The sequence below is a fragment of the Acipenser ruthenus genome, chromosome 45 (genome assembly GCF_902713425.1).
Source record: "Acipenser ruthenus chromosome 45, fAciRut3.2 maternal haplotype, whole genome shotgun sequence".
NCBI classification, from domain to species: Eukaryota; Metazoa; Chordata; class Actinopteri; order Acipenseriformes; family Acipenseridae; genus Acipenser; species Acipenser ruthenus.
The window spans coordinates 6,183,837-6,209,100 of NC_081233.1; the positions used below are offsets into that span (position 1 = coordinate 6,183,837).

Below are 25,264 nucleotides of genomic sequence, written 5' to 3' on the forward strand. Positions count from 1 at the left end.
AAATTCCAGGGGGGGGGGGGGGGGACGGACGGACTGAAGGATGCTTAAAGTAATAACTCCATAAGTCTTACCTGTTTTGCACTTCTATTAGCTACTGAAATGTGCAGTTTTGAAAGAAACACATTCATTTTTATAACATGATATCTGGCACTACTACAGGTGTCTCATTATTTATTTTAAATCTCAGTCATCATTATGACAGTGGAATCCCTAAAGATCTGGTCTTAAGCAACCTGCGTAGTGTATATGATCATGTGTTTAGTAGTTGTCCCAATTTTCTGCTTGAAAAGACGCACATGTTCTGCTACACCTGTGTCCAGCAACAGGCTTCATGCACAAGGAAATCCATCCAAGTGCCATTGATTCTGAACGTGATTCTGAATGTGCAGAGTTTACAGGACAAACTCAGCTGGGTGTGGAAGAATCAATGCTTCATAACCCAGCTGAATCCCATTAAAAGCTATATAAGATACACTGCCTGGCTACTTCATTAGGACCTGCCTACCCCATTGGATTTGGCACAGTCCTGAATTAGAGATGGTAATGAGGTTGGTTTTGTGACGTGGTCCGTGCAGCATTGTGTAGCTGGCATAGTTAACTTCAGCATCACAGCGTATCCACTCAACAGTGCTGCACTTGTATCCTGAAGGCTACTTCCAAGACAACAGCGCACCTTTTCAATCACTGCTGTGTGATTCCAACGAATGTTACTCAATGTGAAATCAATGGTAAAAACACAGATGCATTCTTCAAGTAAATACAATCATTTCAGCATTGAATACCATTTATATTCACAAATAGTAAATGTACAAAATATAGCGTTTTGTAGATCATAAGTGTTCATTGTTATTATTATTATTATTATTATCATCGTCATGATTATTATTATTTTTACAAATTGGCAAAATTACAAAAAGCAAAAGCATTTTGCAGAACATTTACAAGTCATTATACCACTGCAATAGAAGTCTTAATTAAATAAAGTGTTTTTTTTGTTGTTCTTTTGTTTACCAAATACAATATTCAGGCATGGTTTAGTCTAGGTCAGTAGTTTCCAGCCTGGAGTGTGAGGAGGGAGGGGGTGAGGTTTTGAAAGGTATAAATATAAAACACAGAAAAAAGGGCTAGCAATTAAATATTTCATATATTCAAGAGTCACACAGATAAATGAATACAGTCAAATAAAAAACAAACTGGGACTGGATAGGCTGAGAACCACTGCCATAGATCATTGTGAGTTTATCTGCAGTTACAATATTTCAGATTTGGCAATAAAATACAGTAAATAGTGACGGAACAAAATGCACAATACCATCAAAGTGATGAAAGAATCAGAGATGGTCTTGGGAACAGAAATAAATCATTAAAAACCAAATACAAAGAAGATGATACAACCATACTGGGGAAGGGGAAGGGGCAAACTTTTAAAAGATTTTAAAAAGGCCACACTAAGAACAGCTGAAATATCAGTTATTTGATCAGCTTAGAATCACTTTGTTCCATAACTTTTTCTGTTTTGGTTATCACATCCCGAGGACTTAAAGTTTAACAGTATGGCCTCCATAGAGCTCTAACATGTCTGCTCTCTGAGTACAGCAGGTAAACCAGAGGGTAATCACTAACCTGTCCCCCCTGCAACACTATGAAACACTACATAGAACAGATGTGTTCATTCCTACATCCTTGGGGGGCAGTGTTGCAGGGGGACAGGTTACTGGTTACACTGTGGTGTACCAGCTGTACTTTGAGATATGTTTGAGAGCTCTATTGAGGCCACAGTGTAGCTTTAAGCTTTGTAAAAAGTCACTTATATACAAAGTGATTCTAAACAACAAGAATAATCCATTATTTAGCTGTAACATTTCCTTCTTGTAACAAGTTCTTTACTGTTTATGTGGACATACAGGAACATGGTTATAGTTTTTCCTACGCTTAGAAATGATTGTATGATCTTTCATGAACTTAAAACTCCATCAAAGAAAACACAATGGCTTCTTTTTTTCCAGCAGAAAGGCAATCAAATTGTTAATACTAACATGGTTTATTCACCAAGAAGCAATGGATCTGCACTTGAAGCCTAAAGGATTATTTGAAAACAACCATTCTGATAAAAAGCTAAGTGTTGAATTGGTGTGTGAATCCAGTGTGACCAGCGACACTCAATTCAACACCTATTGCTGCTGCTCACACCTTCGTGAAATGTTCTGCTCAGCCTAATCTTGAAGTTCAGCTGTATGCAGTTGAAACTGCAAAGCTATTGCAAATACTACAGCGTGGAATTAGCCTAAACATGTTTGTCATGCTGCCCTGTATGTCCACTCTACACAAATGATTATTATTATAATTCTGTTTACCTGATCAAAGGAATTCGCTGTAAAAATGACCTACGTAAAAACGTACATCCTGTTTGTTTTTGTTTAACAAAACTACAACGATAAAACAGGCTGCTTAAGAAAGATACACAAATGAATGCCTATTATAAAGGGGTACAATGTTATAGTACTTTCTTAAAATATATATATATATATATATATATATATATATACATATATATATATATAAAATATCTTTGTATTTCTCAACCTCCCGTTCAAAAGGTATTCTGGCCAAGATATGAAAGTCATCTGTGCCTAAGAAACCCATTCAAATAGGTAATACTTGTGGAATCACTTTTTCTGCATTATCATTATCATTTTAAGATGTCATTGGAATCATATTCTCTTAAAGTTACATTGAGTTCATAAAAAATAAAAAGTAAATCTTACCAATTTTTACTGTGTAAAAACACATGCTAACCCAGGCTTTGAAATGTTCTTACCTCTTATTAGCATGAGAAATATGGTCCCGTTTCTGTTGAATATGTTTTGATACTTGGCTTGTATTTATAATAATTTAAAATACGCAGCTGCTTCGTAGTACCTGATCACTTTGTGTTGTAGTTCAAATTCAACCCAATGGGCTAGATGCCTGCAATAACTCCTACTGCAAAGATTGTACAGTATTTGCACAGAATCGACATTAAAAACTAAAAGATATTAGCATTTACATTAATGCTAATAAAAGGTACGAGAATAGATTTCAAAAGCATTGCTAGCACTGGTTTAGCTGAGCAGTTTGTATATGACCCCAGTCTCGTGCTCAGCTTTGTGATTTTATTTTTGTGGGAACACTTCATCTGATAAAAGATTAAGAGTTACAAATTGAATTTATACATTGAAGCCAGGCACTTCCTAAAATGTATAGACGTCATACAATGAAACAAAACCTGGACCGCAGTTTTAGTGTCGGTTTACTCTGGCACTTTGTAACAGAAGTGGGAAAAGTTCAATTCAGGATTTGAAAAAACAAAAAAAGACAAAAACTAAAATGACAATAAAATAAAATAAAATAAAACAAAATGAGGCAAAAATGTTAAAAAAGTGTCATGCTTTAGAGTTGGCAAGAGAGCAGTTTGTTGTATCATATAAACTTCACAGTGAAAATAATTTCGCTCCTTGTAGATTATAAAGCACAGTATTCAGTCATAATATATATATTTATATATATTTATATATATTTTTTTTTTCTTTAAAAAAAGTCTTTCTATAAGAATTAGAAGGTTATATACTGTCTGGTACCATGGAAATATTAAGAATGCCTTTGTGTCTTCATTTCTGAAGGTTTTTATTTATTTATTTATTTTGTACCAAAAATACTTCTTTTAAAGAGAAGAAATGTCATTATTGTACATATAAACACACAATATGGTCTCCAGTTTTGTTTACTTGCGCATATATTATCCCGAAGACAGTGTCGTTCAGGCCTTGTACGTGCCAAACAAAAACAAAAAAAATGGAGCCCCAGGCTTTCATTTGGGCCTAGCAGGCCACACTGGCTTTGCAGATAGTTTAAAGGCAAAGTTAAAGGTATTGTCTTCTTTTGTGTTGTTTCTTTGACTTCCAAGACAACCAGAAAGAACAGATTGATGACTCATTTGATCTCCTCCGCTTCTGAATGAAGAAATGAGCCCTAAAAAAGGAGAGCTAAGTACTGCCGATCACCAGTAGCTTAAAAAATGTACTGCAGTGGTAGGAAAACAGCTGAGGAACCCACACATAGCAAACCATTGAGGGTTTAAAATGACCACAGGTGTCTGTTTTTGACTAAAAAATAACCAGGTGTGGTTTCTCTTGTTCTTTGGTCAATGGTTTCAGAGTTTGTTTTCGCACACTACAGAGAAAATAAATAATCCATATTGACAAGAAGGAAACAGAAGACGAAGTACCTGTATTTGATTTTCTTCTAAACTGTAGCTTAACCGTTTCATAAAAGTTCCTTTCAACGACCCAACAGGGCCTTTCGTATTTACTTCAAGTAACATAAACTGGTTTACCAAAGCCTTCATTTAAAAAAAAAAAAACACAACAACATCAACAAATGTGTTTGTTTTTTGTTTTCTGGAAATTCAGTTTGAGGTTCGACGAGGCCTTTATCCATGTGATCTGTGAGTTTCTTCACCTCCGTGGCTGCCCGCGCCTGCCCCCGGGTCACTGCTAACTGCTCTGAGGCCCATCATTCAGGAAATAGGTCATCATTTCCCCTTTGCCTTTGACCTTCACCACTCCCCGGCACTCCAGCTGGTAGCCTTTGCTAGCCAGGACCTGATACAAATCCGTTGTCACCTGTGGGCACAAGACACAATGTTAAAACGTGCCACACACAGACCACTAGTAAACTGAAGTGTTAAAGGACCCACTGCCTTGTTAACAAGTTATCCCTTATTATAAACCTCAAGGATCTCGTCATCATGAGTGGAGTGGTTATTACCCTTCGACAGATCCAACAGGTAACAGGATTTTTTGGACTAGCTTTCAACTGTAGGATAAGCAGCCTTAAACAACCAAAACCAAAATATGTTGGGTTTTATAATAGCTTTAATACCCTTCTGAACCTGATTGACCTTCATAGGCTTGCAGGGAATTCAGTCTGTCAGTCTCCACTTCACTAACTGAGCGAGCCCTGAGGCACCATGAACAGTCTGAGATGACAGTAGTGCTTTCTGTGTTAGACACTCTATCCACAGATCTCTATCCATTCACTTCCACATTGATGTTTTAAATTTTTTCTCTCTCATCCGGGGCGCTGATATTTTTACCAGATGAGAGGGAAAAAAAATCTTCCAATCGTCTTTTGAAACACTGAAATGCGGAAGTTAGTTGCCATTGATTGGTACTCGATTGCAAAGGTGAGGAAAGGACAGCTTTACTTGTTTTAAAATCAACACGTTAATGAATGGATTTATTGAATACCTGCTGATCAATACTTCTGAAATACAATAACGAGTGCGAGTAATGGGTTTCTTGCAAGAGATGTGACACCATCACCTAAGAAATGGCACCAACATTCTCAAAGCTGCAGCTAAATCCTGGCGCAGTGACAGCTTTCGGTCAGCAGATGGCACTCCTGCCTCATCCCTGAAACACAACTGGGAATTGGGTATCTTATATAATGGGATCATGTGAGATCCACGCTTTAATGCTGCGGACTGCAGTTCACACTTCCTCCAGGGATTTAGAACAAGCTGCATACATAAAAAAAAATATATATATACAGTGCGATATTCAAGCTGCAGTGTCAAACTGCCTTCAGTTATAAAACACAAGGTCTAGGTTTTCTGCTTACTGCAAGTTTTAAAATATCCACCACTTGCATTGCCTGTCGTGAATAGGAAAACGTGTCAAGGTAAAATTCTCCTGAAGCTGGCAACTCCACTCCTTCTAGGGTTCCCAGTTAGATGACAGTACCTGAATGCGATCTGGGACTCCAGTGCTGTCCATTCGACTGGCCACATTCACAGTGTTCCCCCATATATCATACTGAGGCTTCTTGGCTCCAATCACCCCGGCAACCACAGGCCCGATGTTCAACCCTAGCAACAGAAAGAAACACTTCAGTGAGGAATGGAGGAGCGCCTGGTTACCAGGCGGATATTTACACGCAAACTCCAGGCTTGCCAAGTGAAAACGGATCCTCCGAAATAACCAGGCCCCACTTTTAAATTAAATGAACAAATTAAGGCCTCTGTGAAGCCAGCACCTATCCTAGCTTTTGCTGCAGGATGTCTATGCTGTATGTATGGACATGTGTGGGTGTATGTACTGTATGAATGTACCACCATAGTAATTCATGCAACTTAAGATAAAGCCTCAAAAACTCTTAATTGGCTTTAATTTAAAATATATATCTATATAGGAGGTTAATTTACATATTATAAACTAGCATACAGATACTAGTTGTATCAATGCTGTTGTAACAGTATTTTTGTTAAATATCTTAAAATCTAATTACATGTTACTGTTTATAATAAATATATAATGGGTTTTAATTAACTACAAACAGTTTGGTTGTTTTGGAAACGCTTTTGCGAAGAGAATGAGTAGTTTCATGCATTTATTAGATACATTTATTACTGTATTGCATATTTCACTGTATTGCTTATAATTCCCTCTGTGGCAATCACTATATGCAACAGGGATGGAAATAACCCATTCCAGGTTTTACTATGAGCTTGATTAGCCACTCTGTGTAGATAACAAGCTACGGATTGGGTCTTATTAAACTCGTAGTAAAACCAGGAATGGATCAAACTGCTATGCAATGGGAGTCCATCCCTGCCTGTGAATCAGGGATGTGACACAGCCTGTGAGTGCCTCGTACCAATCTTCATCTGGAAGTTGTTGAAGGAATGCTCGTTGATGTACTTCATCTGCTCCATGAGTCTCATGGCGTAGTCGGCCAGAGCAACGATGTGGGACTTGGCCTCTTTGTCGTACGTCGAGTCGTTGAGTCCCGAGGCTGCCATATACGTGCTGCCGATGGTCTTGATCTTCTCCAGCTGACGGTACTTCTCCTCACTGATGATCTGCGGGGGGGTGAAACCAGCGACATGAATCAACCAATCACTGGCAGGATCAAATTAAAATGTTAAACCGCAATAATGCTACAATGGAGGGGGCCTAAGGTTTTGCATCACCCTGTAGAATTAACAAATTGTGCTTCAGAAAGTCAAATGAAACCTGCTGAATAATGTTAACATATTGAATTACAGCTTTGGAGTTTTCCATATAATATGAAAAACTGACATTCAGAAATCTAACATGAAATACTGTACTACTATTATGGCTTCCGGTAGACTTTTGCAATATCACTGTGTAGTTTATTTGATTACATGATGTTAAATAAAAGATCTAAATTATGTTCATATAGTTTTTTTTTTTTTTAAATGATGTCTCAATCATAAAATTCTAGGTGATGCAAAACTTTTGGCCATCGCTGTACATCATGCCAAGATAGATACCAGTAAAATGTTTTTTTATGAATTAAAGAAATCGTGTTCCCGAAAACTGTTCTGTTCAATTCAACAATTGCTATTCAAATCAGTCACCTCATTGCAGGAGGGAACAGTGCTACCTTTTCGTTTAAGCTTTTCACCATTTACACTCTGAAAGGATTAACTCCCTTACTATCCGCTTGTCAGTCTGGTATTTGAAAGCTCCAGCGACTGGAATGCCACACGATCCAGATGCGTTTGCTGCGCAGCCCACCAGGGGGCAGTGCTGGCCTCTAACGCTGCTTACCTCGTCGAAGTCAGCGATGATCTCGTTCAGCAGCCGCAGGCACTCCACGCCCTCGTTGTTGGCCTCCAGCTCCACGTAGAACTCGGAGAAGTTGCTGATGGAGGCGAACATGACGGCCACGCACTCGCAGGACTGGTAGTACAGCTCGTCGTTGCGTCGCTCGCGGGCCAGGAAGTGGGCGGCCACGTCCTTGGGCAGGATGTTGTGCAGCAGGCGGCGGTTATAGGCCTGCAGCTCCTCCATCTCCTCCTTCTCCTCCGTCGCCTAGCAACAAAAGATGATTATTATTATACTATTATACATTGTTTTTCATTAAGTGTCCCGGTCTTTGGTTTAACTGTAGCTAAGGTCAATTATCTAGCAGGTAATGACTAACGTGCCAGACAATGCTTAATTGTACAATGTACCCAACAGCTTTGAAAATAAAAACTATGGTGCTACATTTGTTTAAAAAACAAAAACAACATTCACCAAGTCCCCTGTATTTTTGCAGAGTGTATTTGTAGCTTTCCCCCTGGTTATACTCTGCATTACCATAGTTTACCCTGGTTTGCCATGTTTATTAATATGCATCACCATACCTCGCTATTCTTTATCTATGCTTTATGATGCTTTCGCTGTGCTTTAATACACGTTGCTATGCTGTTACTATGGGAAACTTTAATAAGGGAAGCTCAGTAAGGTGTGCTATCCTCCAAATAGCTACAGCAGAGACCTCAAATCAACTTGCATTAAGTTTGATGAAATCCTGTCTTCTTACTGCAGCACGCTAACTTGAGAAACTTTGATACTAAATAGCTATCCAGAGAACTGATAGTTCACCCAGCACGGCAGTGTATGTATCTGTCTGTGTCACCCCTCAGTGGCGTACCTGCAGTTTCCACAGGAAGTCCAGCCGGGCGGTGGACTCCACCTGCTGGGCGTGTAGGTACAGCGCCAGGACGAACACGGTCAGAACCACCGGGGTCATGAACTTCAGAGCCACCTTGTTATTGCCAACCTGACTGAGACACAGAGACACACAGCGAGCTGTCAGCACCACCCACCACCACAGACACACTTTATACCTGGACACTCTGGCAGTGCTGGAGTCCTGTATCTGAAGGTACCGCAACTAAAATATAAGAATTATTATACAAAATGCCCTTTTATTCGTATACTGAACTTCCAGTGACACATATAACAGAATTTCAACAAAGTGCCTTTCAACATCTTGTCATCAATTACCGGACAGCATGAGAGAAGTAAGCTCTTACTAATTAGCGGAGTCATTTTGTATTTTAATCTTAATCAGTTTCTTCAGTACTTTATAAAAATGTCAGGTTCCAGCTCCACTCTCCCAGACCAGATATTACTTCCAGCCCTGTTCAGAACTGTTAAATTGAACCAACCAACCCTCCAACTAGCTAATTATACCTGATCAACCAGGACCGGACTTGCTCATCCTATCTCTATATAAATCTGAGTTGTTTTTTATTTTTATTTAACTCTTTCAGTCCTGCCTTATCTTAGCTCCGTATGTCAGTGTTGGAAATCACGCTGGAACCTCACGGGACTGAGGCAGTGTAGAAAGATATGTACAAAATATTGACCTGTTCTCATGTAGATTCAGTAAAGGAGTTTATTCTTCAGCTCGGCCAAACTAATTCAGAACTGAAAGGGTTAAATGTATTTTGAAATCTGGAATGGAGTTTCTTAGATTTTTTTACTCAACTGTCATTTTGAAAAGAACAAAACAATAAAAACATGTTAAAGCTTTTGGAAATAAATGCTTTGGGGTTTCATTTAAGGGGTTTCATTTAAGGAGGAAAATTTAGTAAGTCGCCCACCCAGTGTTTTGTCAGTTAAGAAACAGGAAAAGAAGCCAGGTTCAGAGTTAAGGATGAATAATGTTAAATACATTAGGAGCCAGTTTTAGGGCACTTTGATTGGGTGAGATCAACAACAAGAGACATTTTAACAACTGCATAGAATAATGAAAACAGACACATGCTTGTATGTACTTACCAAGGTGTTGTGTCATTGAAAGCAAACCTAAAACACAAATAACAAGCTATGTCAGTAAATCACACACTGCATGTGCGTTACATAATCTCAGGAGATATCTTATATATAAAATACAGTCTGCGCTTTATCGGGACGCGCTGGGAGAAGTAAAAACATCCCGAATAAGAATGACATCCCATCTTATCAGAAGGCGAGGCACCTGTGATGTTGGCATGCCAACTTTGCCACAGCAGCCTGAGAAACCACAGGAGACTCCAGCGCCTTCAAGAGTTCAACGCGGTTTACGCAATTTACTGCACTGTTATTATTATTATTATTATTTATTTCTTAGCAGACGCCCTTATCCAGGGCGACTTACAATTGTTACAAGATATTACATTATTTTACATACAATTACCCATTTATACAGTTGGGTTTTTACTGGAGCAATCTAGGTAAAGTACCTTGCTCAAGGGTACAACAGCAGTGTCCCCCACTGGGGATTGAACCCACAACCCTCCGGTCAAGAGTCCAGAGCCCTAACCACTACTCCACACTGCTGCCCTTGCTGTGCGAACCTGTCTTGCTTTGAAAAGCGATCTCCGTTCATCATTTAAAAATACCGAATCCCAATTAAACAACATTAATAGCATTGGGAAGAACTGTCTCCCAGAGTTGTATTCCACTGAAGTAGAATTTCAGTATCCCGATGAGGCAGCACCCACTGTATCATATATGGAAGATGTACAAGTGTAGTTTAATGTGACGTCATTTCTGATACAAGCCATCTGATACAAAGACATTGAAGACAGGATAAAAAAAAAATGACTCACCTTGTTTCATTGAAAGACCTAGAAAAGAAAAAAAAAGTCAAAATAAAGTGAGTGCTGTTAGCTCACTGTAAACTGATCTGACACTAATAGGTTTTTACCTTAGGATCTGGCAGCCCCTAAAGGCTGAAAACTGTAACTCAGAAACGGTGCTTACGGTAAACACGGTAAATTTGCTTATGGTTAATACTATGCGTTTACAGGATTATACATTTAAGGTGGTGGCTTTAACTCTTTAAGGTACACAAGGGATCGAGCGCTTGTTCAAACGGTTTCTTCATAACATACATTTGAGAGCGACTCAAGCATCACGAGGAGGAAACTGACAATTTGGACGACCAGATCCAACCTGTTAGTACATTTTAAACCCTGTTTCGTGCACCTCATTGCAAAAATAAAAGTGTGGGACACACAAGTCCCTTGTACCTTAAAGCGTTAGCCTTTTTTACATCACTAAAACAGACCTCCCTGACTTTACTACAGGGTCTGAGTTTAATCAAACAGAGGCAGGAGTGGCGAGCGGCTTACAGCTTATTGGCTGAGACGAACAGGTCATAGTTGTCAAACAGCGTGACCTCAGGCCACTCCACGATGACGATGTAAACCAACTGGATCCCCAGCATGAGGGCCAGCTTCCCTATACTGCTGATCTGCAGGAACACAGAGCACGCCAGCAGACTCAGCAGCACACTGTAGTTGAAGTACTGAGAGAGGGAGGGAGGGGGAGAGGGAGAGACATGTAAACCGAAAAGCCACTTTTAAAACAATGACTGTCTAAACCAGATTAAGAAATGCACTGCGCTGCTTTGAAGCAAATAAGGAGGCTGAATGTGTTTTGCTTATTATTACTTTATACAAGCAACAAAATAATTCTGGAAATTATCATGCACATTAATTCACTCTACAGACGTGTAGTTTTTCAAAGAAGCCTTTGTTTCAGTGAACATGTTCAGTATCTTCATTTAGACCCTCAGTACAGTGAAGCTGCGCACACTCCTTCAGGGCCTTCTTTCCTGTCTGTAGCTTTCCAGTTGCTTCCCCTAATTACAGACTTGGCAGCCAGTGAGAGACTTTGACCACCAAGACATTGCTGAGGAGAAATGACCCTACAGTACATATGTCCTGGAAGGCGAGGCAAGCAATCTTGATATACAGATATTTGAAACACAAAAATGAATGGAATGTGTGTGTGCATGTGTGTGCGTGTGTGTGTGGGGGGGTGGGGTGGGGTGGGGATGTGGGGGTACCTCTGGGAAGCTGCAGGCCAGACTGTCTTCCCCGCACAGCAGCTGTTCATCCCCGAGATAGGAGCTGTGGTTCTTGATGTGGCAGAGGTTCACCTGGTCTGGCGTGATGTTAAACACACGCGAGATACAGTCCTGGAGAGCTTCAGTGTTACAGGCAAACTGACAACAAGAAAACAAGAACACAATGAACACACAGAATCAGAGACTAACAGCAACGGAACTCAGCAGCTAAGATCTGAAAATAGAATTTGCGGGTCTGACCTGCGAAACGCTGGTCACTTGAGTGAATTGCATCTACCCATTTTACAGCCAGCAGCCCCAGGCATTACATACTGTAGTCGATTGCGTCATCTAATGACCTGGCATCTCAGCCCATTGAATAGAATGGAAAGGCGAGGGCTGGAGACGAATCGCAAACCATGCAGTTCAAAGACGAACGCCTTACCATTCAACTGAAGAGCCAGCTCTGTAGTGGAGTGGTAAGTACCAGTCTGATGCCAGTATTATTAACAGTGGCCACGTCTTATCTCTAAGCAATGAGGCTGAAAGAAACACCATGACCTGTACAGTGAATGACAAAGTGCTGGGTCGCAGCTTGTGTTTGTGGAATGATTTAATTAGCTTTGCCCTTAATTGAAGGTCAAGTTGTTCCCCATACACAGAACACGTACAGTACTGAACGGAACTGTGAAATCGTGAAACACGATCTTGAAACACAAGGACATCGGGCTGCCCAATTAAACAAGCCGGTTTGGAGTGTTCTATTTTGTGTTCTTATCTGGGAAGTGGGGGTGGAATCAGTGTGAGGAACTCGCTGACTATTAAGAGGCACAGCTAATTCTTTTTAATCGTATACATACTGCTGTAGCTGGCTGTGCCTACTGTTTAAGAAACAGAAGGGCGCTTTCATCCAGTTAGTTACAAAACTGGGTTTGGTTTCCACAAGCTCAAAGGAACTCGAGTAAGTTAAATGAACATGTTTTTTTTTTAAAACATTCCCATTGTTTTTCTCAGGCTTGAGGAACACAAGCATGGTAAAGCTTCTATTTCTTTTACTAAAGGTTCTAGTCCTGAATATGTCATAACTGTATATCTGAACAGGAAACTGTCAAACTGGCTGTGTGTATGCTAGTTCTGTATATCATATTGTAAATGCTTCTTGCTTGCTTTAGCACAGTTGGTATTGAGAACGTGGCAACAACCATTCATTTAAGGGAAACTGTTCCAGTGTTGTCCTCCAGGTGGCAGCATTTTTTTTATACAGATACTGCTACAGTTCCCACACACTTAAAGCAAAGTGAAAGGTAACAGGATCAATACTGTGCCCCTTATAAAAGCTTTGCATGGTATTTTTGTTGTTTTTTCCTATGGTTATACTATGCATTTACCATAGTGTACCCTGGCTTGCCATGTATATTCATATGCTTTAGCATACCTCGCTATTCTTTACAATGCTTACCTATGCTTTATCATGCTTTTACAATGTTTTAGTACACTTTGCTGTGCTTTTACTATGGGACACTTTTATATCGATGTTATTTAACATCATGTAATCACAAACACTACAAAGTGATATCGCAAAAGTCTGCCAGTATATGGAAAACTATATATGAGAGAGAGAGAGAGAGAGAGAGAGAGAGAGAGAGAGAGAGAGACTCTCAAAAGAGGTTGATCAGTGCTATCAGCAAGGAGTCTATAAATCGATTCATGGCACACTGGCCTACACAGCTCAACGAACACAAAAATGAAAATGCTATAGGGCACTGCATAGACATTTATAAATCGCAGACTATTTAGGCAAGGTAAAAAGCCGAACACACAGACAAACAATGACCACAACCTGGAAACAGACGCAGGCCGAGACTAACAAAGCTGGAATCCCGTGGAGAGAAGACTGCGTGGCCAGTGTGACACGAATCGAAGACGCGAAACATTTCCTTCTCTACTGCTCAAAATATACAAAGATAAGAGACCAGCTCTTTACAAAGATCTCCCAAAAGATCTGTAACGTTAGGACACTGAAGGACGAGGATACGATGGTAATTATTCTGGGCGTGTTCTTTTTTGCAAGAAAACATTTTATTATATATATATATTTTTCCCCCATACAGTTCAAAATTTGCAAACTATAATTCTCGCCTGTCAAGGCAGTCAAACGTACCGGATCTGTGATCTGGTGTAATCCGCCACAAATTAACCCCAGCATGTCAAAAATGAACCATTCTCGGGATCTGTTGCAGATTTCCAACCCCCAAACAGAGGCGGATTAAATTTACCCTACCCCAGCCCAAGGTACTCACCATGTTGACAAAGGCAGAGATGAAAACGAGGACAAGGGTGAAGACCCCCACCAAGGTGCTGTTAGTCCGGGAGTGAACGATCTTCTTTGAGACTGTCTGCATGGCGGCAGGAAATACCTGCAACACAGAGGGGACACGGTGTCAGTGTAGCCCTGCACACAAGGGCTCATCAGTCAAATGACCCCCATTCATCCGCACAGCACCAGGCACTGCTCCTCAACCTCTACCCATTCACTACCCCCCTGATCCAAACATAATGACCAGCACAGAGCACAGGGAATCAGCACATAAAAATGATCAGAAGCAAAGCTCCACTCGTTTGTATGCAACTGAGGTCAGAAAATGTATTTAAAAAGTCTTGATTAAAATATGTTTATATAAGCAGTTTTTAGTGATATCTGGGTTTGAATTGCATAGATAAATTGTTACAATTGGTACCAAATCACTTCCTGCACTGCAGCTGCTTTTTATCCGATGGTTTAGCTGCAATCCAGCCATGTGACCTCTGCCCAGGCTATGATTAAATACCAGGAAGAAACAGCTGGATCATTGCATATCCTGATTTAAAGTAAAAATCAATGGGGACCAGTGACAGGACTGCTAATGCCTGTATCACTCCTAATAGGTAATTATCACAAGCCCAGCCTCTTACCTTTATACAGGAGTAGATTGCACACACAAAGAGAATATTGGCGAGAATCACAAAGATGCTGATGTAGATGCCCAGCATTAGAGGGGAACTGCAGGGAAAATGAAAGAAAACAGCTGTGAAGAATAAGACACATGGATTGCTGCTGAATGCACTAGCCTTACATCTCTAGAGGACTGCTTTCAAATCTGACCGAGCAGAAATCAAGTGTAGAGACTGAACAGTCCACCACCCCCACCCCTAAGAGAAAGAGTGATCCCTCCAGTCCAGTGTAGGCTTGAGGCATGGAGATTAAACTGACCCTCTCACCTCTCTAAGACAGGGAAGTTTGCTTATACTATTCCTCATACTCACTGTGGAAAGATAATGATCTGAATGAAGCAGATGAAGCAGAAGACGAGGAGAGTGCAGGCCACGTAGCCCCCAAAGCGATCATCCACCTTCTTCGAATACTGGAGACAGACACAACAAAACAATACAATGCAGTTAGGCTACAGACCGAGTAAGAGGAGAATTCAATCAGCAGCACTCAGCTTTAAGACCATGTTCTGGGACGCCATTCAATCAAACTGCAATGCAGGCAGGATTCACCGCAGCAATGCCAAAAATGAGCTTCAATGGAACCCCACTCTGTAATTCTGTCAATGTGATTCCCCCAGTTCTACGCTGCCCCAAATCTGAACCCACTTGCCAGACCACTCCCCTACCCCCACCACATAAATATCTTAGCAGAGTAATGGAAACATTCCATTGTAATCATTTTAAAATGTCAACCTGTGGGAAGGCCTACCTAAAAAGGCAGTAAACATCGCTAGAAAGATATTTTTATCTACAAAAAAGATTCCAGAGGAGACTTTGCAGACCGTTTTCTATGCTGTTCTGCCAAAAAGCGGCAGACGGATGAACACCAAAATCATTAGCGATATTCTAAACCCGCTAGCGACATTTCCTTGTTTTTGATTTCACTGCACTCCAAAAAAGGAGTTTCTGATATAGTGACTGCAAAGACGGTGCAGCAACCCACAGACGGTGAAAAAGACGCATTGGCAAAACATCTGTCTGCCAGACTAAGAAGTATGTTTAGTTTTGTGCTAAATAATCCTATAAAAACACCCACCAAATGTGTGCGTGACCTACAAAAAGTCGATTCATCCCAATTGAATAAGTGGTACTCTGGAAAAACATACAGACAGAAATAGACAACCTCCACATGCCACCAGATTCTTTGACAAGTATTATCTACTGTGCTAATGAATGTCCTTAGCAAGTTTGCAATGAATAAATCAGTTTTCTAGATAGGGTCTAGATAAAGCTAACCCAAGACACTACTTCAAATGTAGCACAGAGAGAAGAATAAGAGGACTTAAGAGGGGTTAATGGCCTTTTCTGTTTCTCAAACTTTTCTTATGTTCTTATGTAAGTGTGATGTACAGACAGAAATGAAGACCGTCTTCTACGGCCATCATAAAAGACAAGCTGTGTGTGGCTTCCCAGTTTGGACTGGTCCTAGACTGTACCTTCTTCTCCAGGTCAGGGGTCTGGAATGTCAGCAGGAATTTCTTGACGTGGTCCTTGCGGAGCTGGTCAATGCTCCTGGCATCAATCGCCCGGCCCAGGAACTCATCCACCTCGTCCTCTGGGTTCAGAGCCTCCTGGGCACAGCGGCTAGCAACGGCAAACAGCAAAGCAGTTCAAACTACATCCTGGCCAGCGTTGAGCTCTGAGCATTCTTCTCTGTCTCTGTCTTTACCTGGCTTTGAGCTTGTCTGGAGAGTTTTAACTGCCTGGCAGTGCACAGCCTTTCTCATTCCATTCAAACCCATGTGCAGTAACACATCTGTCTATCAACCCTCCTGGCCCAACATACAATACTATATATATTAATAATAATAATAATAATAATAATAATAATATAATTTATTTCTCCAGCAGACACCCTTATCCAGGGCGACTTACAATTGTTACAAGATATCACATTATTTTTACATACAATTACCCATTTATACAGTTGGGTTTTTACTGGAGCAATCTAAGTAAAGTAAAGTACCTTGCTCAAGGGTACAGCAGCAGTGTCCCCCACCTGGGATTGAACCCACAACCCTCCGGTCAAGAGTCCAGTGCCCTAACCACTACTCCACACTGCTGGCCATATATACACACACACACACACACACACATACGCTGATGCACAATGAAAACGCAAGAGTAAGTTTTACATCAGTAGCTCATTGGGCACATACATAATGTTACTTACATTTTAAATAGTGAGCAGATAGGTTTGTTGATTGTTTGAGTAGTTTTGTTCCTTGGGATAACAAAATACTGAGCTCAAGTCATGTGATTTCATAAAAACACCAGGTGCTCATTGTTTGGTATTTGAGTTGAGTTAAAATTGCCAAAAATGAGTTGATTAATAATCTGTATAAATAGCCATTACTGCTCAGCGATACATTGACGAAGTCCTTGAGGCAACATTTTTTCTGTTCCTGCAAGCCAATCTGGAAGTGTCGATATTCCAGCTCTGAAAAAATGTCAAGGTATTGTCATGGCCAGCTTTTTCTCCTGACCCGAGTCCAATAGAACATCTGTGGGACCAAATCAACAGTGCCAACCACAGGAGACAACTGCGACCAGCCAACCTTCACCAGCTGGCTGCAGCTGCACAGGAAGAGCAGCGGAACATCCTACAGCAGCCTATACAGAGGCGGATCAGGTCTATGCGTCAACGCTGCCAGGATTGTGTTAATGCTCAGGGAGGTCATACCCGATACTAACTTTGTAATGTTTTCATTTTGACAGTGTGTCACGTTTCATACTGAAAACTTATCATGATTCTTTGATCTGTATTTTTGTTCACATTTTCTGTGATTTTGTTTGACCTGAGTCTTGCGTTTCTTTTGTGCGTCAGATGTGGTAAACTTACTTTCTAAATCACCCTGTACACACACACACACACGCGCGCGCACAGTCAATTCTCATTAAGACAAGCTCGTCGGTGATAACAGTGAAAATTAGTGCTAGTTATTTCCTTACTGTTAGTTCACGGAAATCCTGGTGTTTATAAACAAAAACATTTTATTTGTGTATGAAAACAATACAATTAAACCTATTTTTTAATCTTAAGTATTTTTCTAAAACAAGTGTCTTCCACTTGTGGTAAAAGCTGAAGATATCCATAATCTTCAGTTTATATTCCAAGTTTGGTTCCCTTCTGTCAAGTGACAGCTATCCGCTTAACCAAATCTCAACTACCAGCATTATAGCTAAACCCTATAACACTCACAGCTTATTAACCCCAAATGCTAATAAAACTCAAAACACTTTATAGCACTTCAATAGTTTGACAAATAATCAATCAGGAGCTCTTTTGTAATAATCTTCAATATCAGTTAAACAGTATTTTCCAGGAAAAATGTACACAGTATTTCCTCCTTTTGGGGCAAATAAATGACTTTTCGGTGTCAGATTTTGATGTGACCTGCGTGAAAGGCGTTTTTATAAAGTTTAAATTTGCGATTGCTGCGCAGGCCTCAGAAGCCAGGGGCTCAGGTTCACAGGCAAGGCAGATCACCTTTCGCTGCGGTGTGGATTACACTTGCTCAATTAAAGGCCGCAAAAGCGTGACGGCTAAGCTGCCTCACATTAGCATACAGAACCGAAAAGCATCCCCATTGCTCTGTCTGTCAGGAGAGCACTAGTCTGGATACTGAAGTTATTGATACAGTAAGAGAACCGAATGAGGAATTAATACGGTTGCCAGACGTCCCAGTTTTCAGCCTTCAATTTTGGTTCCGATTTGAAACAGTTGTTAAAACCGCCCCAGTTTTGCTATTGCATTCACATTTCCCTCTTTAAAAGTACAAAACTGTAGCAGTGTGCTCAGCAACTTAATAGTAATGTATTATGTTGTGTTAGCACCACTCAAAAATAAAATAAACAATCTTACAGATTATGTGTTTAATAATTAATATTCTGTTTAACTTCCTGGACCTAAACTTATTGTTTTTTTTTCGAAGAGTACTTGAGTTATTGACAGTGTTCTGCTGTGTTCATGTACTGGTGGTAGAGTTTGTTTTAATAAGGTTTGGTGATAAAACTGCTAAGCTAGTTTTTTTTAAAAATGTTGAGGTTAGCAGTTTCATCAGCAATTTTATTATAGACAGGTCTCACGCCACCACCGTGTATAATAAGATTAAAACATTGAAGTTTACAGGAAAATTATCATCACCATGTATCATAATAATAATCATCAGAATCATCAGAATAAAATGCTTACTTGTCTTTGCTTGTAGTTTCATCAATTCCCTGGAAAACAGAAGACATATTAGTAAATATTAGCTATGATTTCTCATGTTTCTGCTCAATGTCACTCCTGTTAGTATCACCTTTGAATTGTACTGTCCCAGCCAGAATATTATGGGAGTCGATGGGAATAAGCTCCTGATAATATCACTTTGTTTATAATCACGCTCTGCTTAACTCACAATCACATAACTGAGTTCCACCCCATTTAGCACCTCTATGGGAAACAAAAGCATGCATCTTAGACGGTTACATGAGAGGAAGTTGCTGTAAAGCACGGAAATGCTTCATCACATAAAAGATGCACAAAATACCGAACACAGCAACAAGCGGGTTAGCAGAGTTCTTTTCTCTTGAGCATATCTACAATCCTTTAAGGTACAAATAAAATTATGCTAACTTTCTTATTTTGCAATGAGGTGCACGAAACAACATTTACTGATGGGTTGGATCTGGTCATCCAAATTGTCAGTTTCCTCCTTGTGATGCTTGAGTTGCTCTCAAATGTATTTCAACAAGAAACCTTTTGAACAGCCGCTCAATTCCTTGTGTGCCTCACGGGGTTAAACATGCAATTGTGGTAATTTTAGAAATGCTAAAAGAAACTTAATAAATTCACTGACGAAAAGTTCAACTACAAGCCTTCATTGAATTTGTTAGGTATGCTGTGTGACGTCTGTCTAATTTAAATTTATTTGCATTTACGTTTTAAGGCAGCATCGTCTTCAAAACCAATGACCATCTGAAGCGTCTCAGGGAGCTGCCTGAACAACAGCGCCTGACTTTTCCTCCCCCAGCAGGGCCTGTAATCGGGGGCCCTGGGAAGGGAGCGTGCAGAGACTTGATATTTTAATTAAAAGCAGCAGGAATCGCAGAGCCATCCCTGCGCCCACAGCGGGGAATTGAAAAGGCTTGTTTCTAATCTCGACACTCAAATGAGCAAGAGACTGGTGATCCCACTGGTGTGGGTTACTAATTCACACGCTGCCGGAGAGCTTCACACACAACTTCCAGCATGATAATTTATCAGCGTTGGTTTGAAATCTAGGGGATACAACACTTATGGCCGTAGCTGTAGACCCATACACTCTGAATCGTTTAAGCCTTACAGTAGACGACCCAAGCTGGGCAGCATGATGACCCTTGGAACCTGAACACAAACCCATGCCCCCCCCAAGGGCTGGCACTCACCATCTGCCTGAAGACCTTGGAGTCCTTGGTCCTGGGGAAGGAGCGCTCGGGCACCCAGCGTGGCACCAGGCCCTCGTTGGAGTTGGCACGTGCCTGCTGCATCTTCGCCATCATGGCTTTTTCATCTTTCTGAATTGCAGAAGAGAGAGAATTGCGTCAAATTCTGAGAATTGGCATTCTGAGAATATCGTGCGTTTGTTGCATTTTGACATCAGTGTCTCCCAATATCTCCTAGGGATACTTCACCACTGTGTTCCAGCTCAATGTGTGATCTGTTGAATAGCCCACGGCTAGCATATGTTTAAATACATATATCAGGTATAGACATCAAGACCCCAAAGGGCCATTGCATGAGAATGAAGTTTCAATCCAGCATTACAAGTATTTTAAAATATCTGTTTAAACATATACAATGGTCAAATATAAACAGTATATCCTTCATTTCCACAAATAACATGAACATTCAATGAAAAAAAAAAAATTAGAATTTCCTATTACAGGTACGGCAATAAGACTCCTATTGCATAGCAGTTTCACCCATTCCAGGTTTTACTATAAGCTTGATTAGTGTACAGGGGTGTTATATTCAACTAGTAGTAAAACCAGGAATGGATCAAACTGCTATGCAATGGGAGTCTATTTCCATTCCTGTATTACTTTTTTAAACTTCATATTGGCTCTTGGCCACTGCTACTGTACGTCACCAAGCTATGCAATGCTTTTGCTCATGAAAGCTCATTCCCCATTGGGTAACTGTCCTTGAGTGCCCTCGCCTGTGATGTTTCACGGTTTGCTGCAGTGACTAACCCAGCAGGAGCGGCAGATACTGGATACTACTGCTTCTAATTAAGTGACAGTAAAGTGTTGAGAAAACTGACTCGTTTCTGGCTGCAGCCCACGATGAGGAAGGTCTCGATGTCCTGCTCTTTCAGGTAGGCGTTCCTCTCGCCCCCGAAGCCAGGGTCCACCTCGTAATCCCCATTCAGGTACTGCAGCGTGGCCTTGGTGATGTGGATACGTCTGGGCAAAGACAGGCAGCTTCAAAATCAGGCAGCAGGCACCAGGGATTATTAGTGACCAGTTTCGCTTCTGGATTTCAAATTGAATGCTGCAACCCACACTGTGTTGATGCTCTCTACTGTAGTTGAACCCTTTCTGTCCTGGCCTCAAAGTCCCATCTATTTATCCCGTCAGAAATCACGTTGGAACCTCACAGGACTCCTAGGTCCCAGTCTGAGGTCGCGTGTAAATATACAGTAATGAGCAAAAATGTATTAGAACACCCTATTGATTTGTTGTTCATGTAATATCAAACCACTGCAAATGAAGACCTTGGAAAGTTGTCAAAATAAATAAATTAGAGGGGGCCCCCCCGAGTGGCTCATCTAGTTACAGCGCTGCCCCTGGGAGCGCAGGATGAGTCACACAGCTTGGACTGCGCCGGTTCACGTCCAGGTTGTGCAAAGGGGTCGAACTTTGCTGGGGACCCTGAGGGGGGCGTCACATTGAGACGCTCCTGGGGTGGGGGACGGGAAACCTTCTGCTTCTCTTCATCGCGCAACAGCGAACCCTACTGGCCAGAAACGGAGCACATTCAGAGTGGATAAGAGGCAGGGCTGGTCACTGTTCTCTGGGATCGGTAGCCCCGCCCACCTCTGCTCTGGAATGCTCGGAGTAAAAGTGATTCTGGCTTTAGCATTGTGAGATCAGAGGACGCTCACACGCCCTCAGAACGTCTGTGCTGTGTGGGAACTCGCTGCGGTGAGGAGAAAAAAAAAAACTTAATTGGACATTCCAAATTGGGGGAAAATAAATAAATTAAAATTGGTATCTCAATTAGAAAAAATATAAATACATTTATATATATATATATATATATATATATATATATATATATATATATATATATATATATATATATATCTAACATGGTCTAACATTTTCACACATGAGTGCCTAGTGTTTCTGCATCACCGATTACTGAGCGGAAATTGAAATTCTCCCCCCCTGAGGTTTTCATGCAGGTTGGTATATAAAGGATATAAATGACAAATCTGGAGGTGTTCTAATAAATGAGCACACTGCTGTATGGAAGAAGCAAAAGCATGATGACCTCATATTTTGTTTCGGCATATAAAGCAATGAATTGAATTTTTTTTTTTTTTTTTTTTTTAATGAAAAATATATTTATTATATGTCCAAAACCACTTTTTATTCAGCTATTTTAAATATTTCACGCACGTAAGAGTTATTTTCCTGCCACTTACCCTGCCTTGCCCCCAGCCTCCATCTGATTGGCCAGGGTGACGTCGTTGGACCACACGTCAAACTGCCACTTCCGCAGCCCCAGGACCCCGCAGTGCACACGCCCGCTGTGGATCCCCACGCGCATGTTCACGTTGACCCCCATCACCTCCCGCACCAGCCTGGAAGACACGCCCAGCACACGGGTCAAAGACAGGCTTCTCTCCCGCAGCGCTGCAGATCACAGCTAAATTCATATTACTCTACATTAACAAAACCAGAAAATGATACAGAACTTACGAGATGGCCTCAATCATGTCGACGCCCATCTCCACGCAGCAGTGGGCGTGGTCAGCCCTGGGCTCTGGCAGCCCAGACACACAGTAGTAGCAATCACCCAGGATCTTGATCCTCAAACAGTGGTTTTCCTGAGGAAACAGAGACCCAGAAATGTCCATCACATCCACAGCAACACAAAATGACCAGGTGGCGATTCAAGGGTTATTGAGTAACCCAGAGAGGCGGTATATATGCATTTTGCTAAAAAGGACAAATATGGTTTAACAGGCCGTGATTAGCATTAATCTCGGACTTGGAACAAAATTCTTTGGGAAACTTTGGACAGTTGATCACAATCTGTACAGCTGTGGTCAAAAGTTTAGCATCACCTAGAATTTTAGGATTGAGAAATCATTAAAAAAAAAAATCTATATATGAACATAATTTAGATCTTTTATTTAACATCCTGTAATCAAAGAAACTACAAAACGACATCGCAAAAGTCTACCAGAAGCCAAAATAGCAGTAAAGTATATCATGTTAGATTTCGAAATGTCACATTTTCCAATGTGTCAGCCTTTCGTTCAATATCTGGAAAACTACAAAGCGGTATGCAATTCAATATGCTAACGTAACATTATTCAGCAGAGTTCATTAGACTTTCTTGTTAATTCTATAGGGCGATGCAACACTTTTGACCACAGCTGCAGCTCATGGTCTCCGCAGGGCTGTACTCACAGACGCCAGTTTGTCGAATCGAGCAAAGAGTTCATTCAGGGTCATGACGAGTTCCTGGGCAGTGCACTGCGATGCCAGGCTAGTGAAGCCCTCAATGTCAGCAAACAGGATACTGGAAAACACAACAGCAGAGGCTAAGCATTAAACACAGAGGTTTGCAATCTGATCTCCCACACTTAGGGTTAATCACAGATACTGCAGTTCTCTGTGGCATACTGTTCGTTATTTAAAGTATGTACTATCGTTTATCGCCTAAACGATGGTCATGTTTTAACTCCCTCTATTTGCAACTTTCTCCCTAGCTAGTAGTTCTTTTTATCTCACCTCCTCTTTTTTACTGTTGTTCTCAGGCTTTTTTAAAGCCATACCACTATTCTCTCCCACAATAGAGAGGGGGTTGAAATAAAAAAAAAAAAATTGAATCTGTTAAATGACATGTCATAACACCCCCACCCCCAGGATCTCTTTATAGACAAATGACCTCCAATAATCAAGACTAAACAAATGATCATTAATAATCACACTGATTGATTATTGACTGATCTAGCTTATTGATTTAAATGGTATTTGAATTAGATCCGCCACATAGATGTCTTAAAGAAGAATACAGAGCCTAGGGTAAAAGTGCCCACAACAAAATAACAACAGCTGTGCTTTCCCTGTGTGCAGCGAGCCCTTTTAAAAGGCACACAGGGATTGTTTGTACCGGTCTCATCTCACATACCTGGGCTAATTGGTTTTTACCAGAGCTTTCCCAGTATCTCTCTAGGCGACATGTACAAATAAAGCAGTCTGTTTTTCCAGATTCGTGCTACCCAGGGATTTAATGGCAGCCCAGACCCACCTCAAACACAGAGCACAGACAGCCAGCAGGGGTCACTGTTTCCTTCCTTTTTTTATTACTAACATGCCTACGTGTGAAAAGGCAGAGGGTGGGACAGCAATTGATAATAGCTGTTAGTTACAGTTATATTATAATTATTAAAGGGAATAATACAAGATTGATAAGCAGAAGTAGTAAGACATGGGTTGGTGTTTTTAACACATTTCAGGAGCTGCTCTAGTTCTATTTGCCTGGCACTACACTGCTGTGCACTAGATGGCGCTGGCGATTACTAATATACAAGACACTTTGGCTGATCTAGCCTACATTACATGTATCTATGGCAGGCACCTAGAACTGAAGAGCAGCTCCTGAACTCAGATTGACCTTAACAGAGGGAAAAAAATAAATGAATGCAACATCCAGTACAAAATAATATTACTGTATGTCAGCTAATGATGCTGTTAACTTAACAGCATCATCAATCCATCTATGTGTTGCTTTAAATAAAACTTGGCAAGCCTCAGGTCCTTGTGGGTTAATTATAGCTGCAATTAATTAACTATGCCTTCTATGATGTTAATTAGTCTCTCTCCATTAAAACCTCTTCAGGTCTCCCAGGGCCCACGCTACCAGGCTCCCTTTGTTCCGCGAGTATCTGGACTTGAAAGGAGAGGCGTGCGACGCTGAAGTGGGCTGTTCAGAAACACTTCCTCCCAACACCGTCGGGACAGAGGAGAACAACGAAACAACAACATGGGAAAAAAGTTTTTAATGTTATTTTATTTTTATTTTTTTAAATGTAGAGTGTCCCAATTATTTAGATTTGCTCCCCAATTTAAAAAGTCCAAATATATTTTTCCCCTCAGCACAGCAATTCCCAACACAGCTCAGAGGAACTGAAGGTTCAGTGGGCGTCCTCCGATCCCACGAACTCGGGAGTGGATGTCAGCGAGCTACTGGCCTCTGGAGGCTTCTTTGTTCTCTCAAGCCTTTGGAGTGTGAACACATTTTATGTTTTACTTTATTTTATTTTTCGGTCTTGTTTCACAGTTTTTT

At 40.9% G+C, this 25,264-nt stretch overlaps 1 protein-coding gene across 10 annotated transcripts in view; it reads right to left on the bottom strand.

Annotated features, from left to right (window-relative positions):
* Nucleotides 1-766: 766 nt before the first annotated feature.
* LOC131720879 (adenylate cyclase type 6-like) overlaps nt 767-25,264 on the bottom strand; it is an 86,281-nt gene continuing 61,783 nt past the window's right edge. For all 10 annotated transcript variants that reach the window (XM_059013221.1, XM_059013223.1, XM_059013225.1 and 7 more), the window contains 19 exons: nt 23,383-23,494; nt 22,666-22,793; nt 22,389-22,547; nt 21,000-21,141; nt 20,122-20,250; nt 18,905-18,933; nt 16,146-16,293; nt 14,983-15,080; nt 14,632-14,719; nt 13,980-14,096; nt 11,680-11,838; nt 10,961-11,136; nt 10,436-10,453; nt 9,624-9,650; nt 8,488-8,620; nt 7,617-7,880; nt 6,697-6,901; nt 5,784-5,908; nt 767-4,661 (listed from right to left, as the gene is read on the bottom strand). In XM_059013221.1, the coding sequence (XP_058869204.1) occupies nt 4,533-4,661; nt 5,784-5,908; nt 6,697-6,901; nt 7,617-7,880; nt 8,488-8,620; nt 9,624-9,650; nt 10,436-10,453; nt 10,961-11,136; nt 11,680-11,838; nt 13,980-14,096; nt 14,632-14,719; nt 14,983-15,080; nt 16,146-16,293; nt 18,905-18,933; nt 20,122-20,250; nt 21,000-21,141; nt 22,389-22,547; nt 22,666-22,793; nt 23,383-23,494 (2,386 nt within the window). In that variant the 3' untranslated portion in view covers nt 767-4,532. The remainder of the gene's footprint in view (nt 4,662-5,783; nt 5,909-6,696; nt 6,902-7,616; nt 7,881-8,487; nt 8,621-9,623; nt 9,651-10,435; nt 10,454-10,960; nt 11,137-11,679; nt 11,839-13,979; nt 14,097-14,631; nt 14,720-14,982; nt 15,081-16,145; nt 16,294-18,904; nt 18,934-20,121; nt 20,251-20,999; nt 21,142-22,388; nt 22,548-22,665; nt 22,794-23,382; nt 23,495-25,264) is intronic.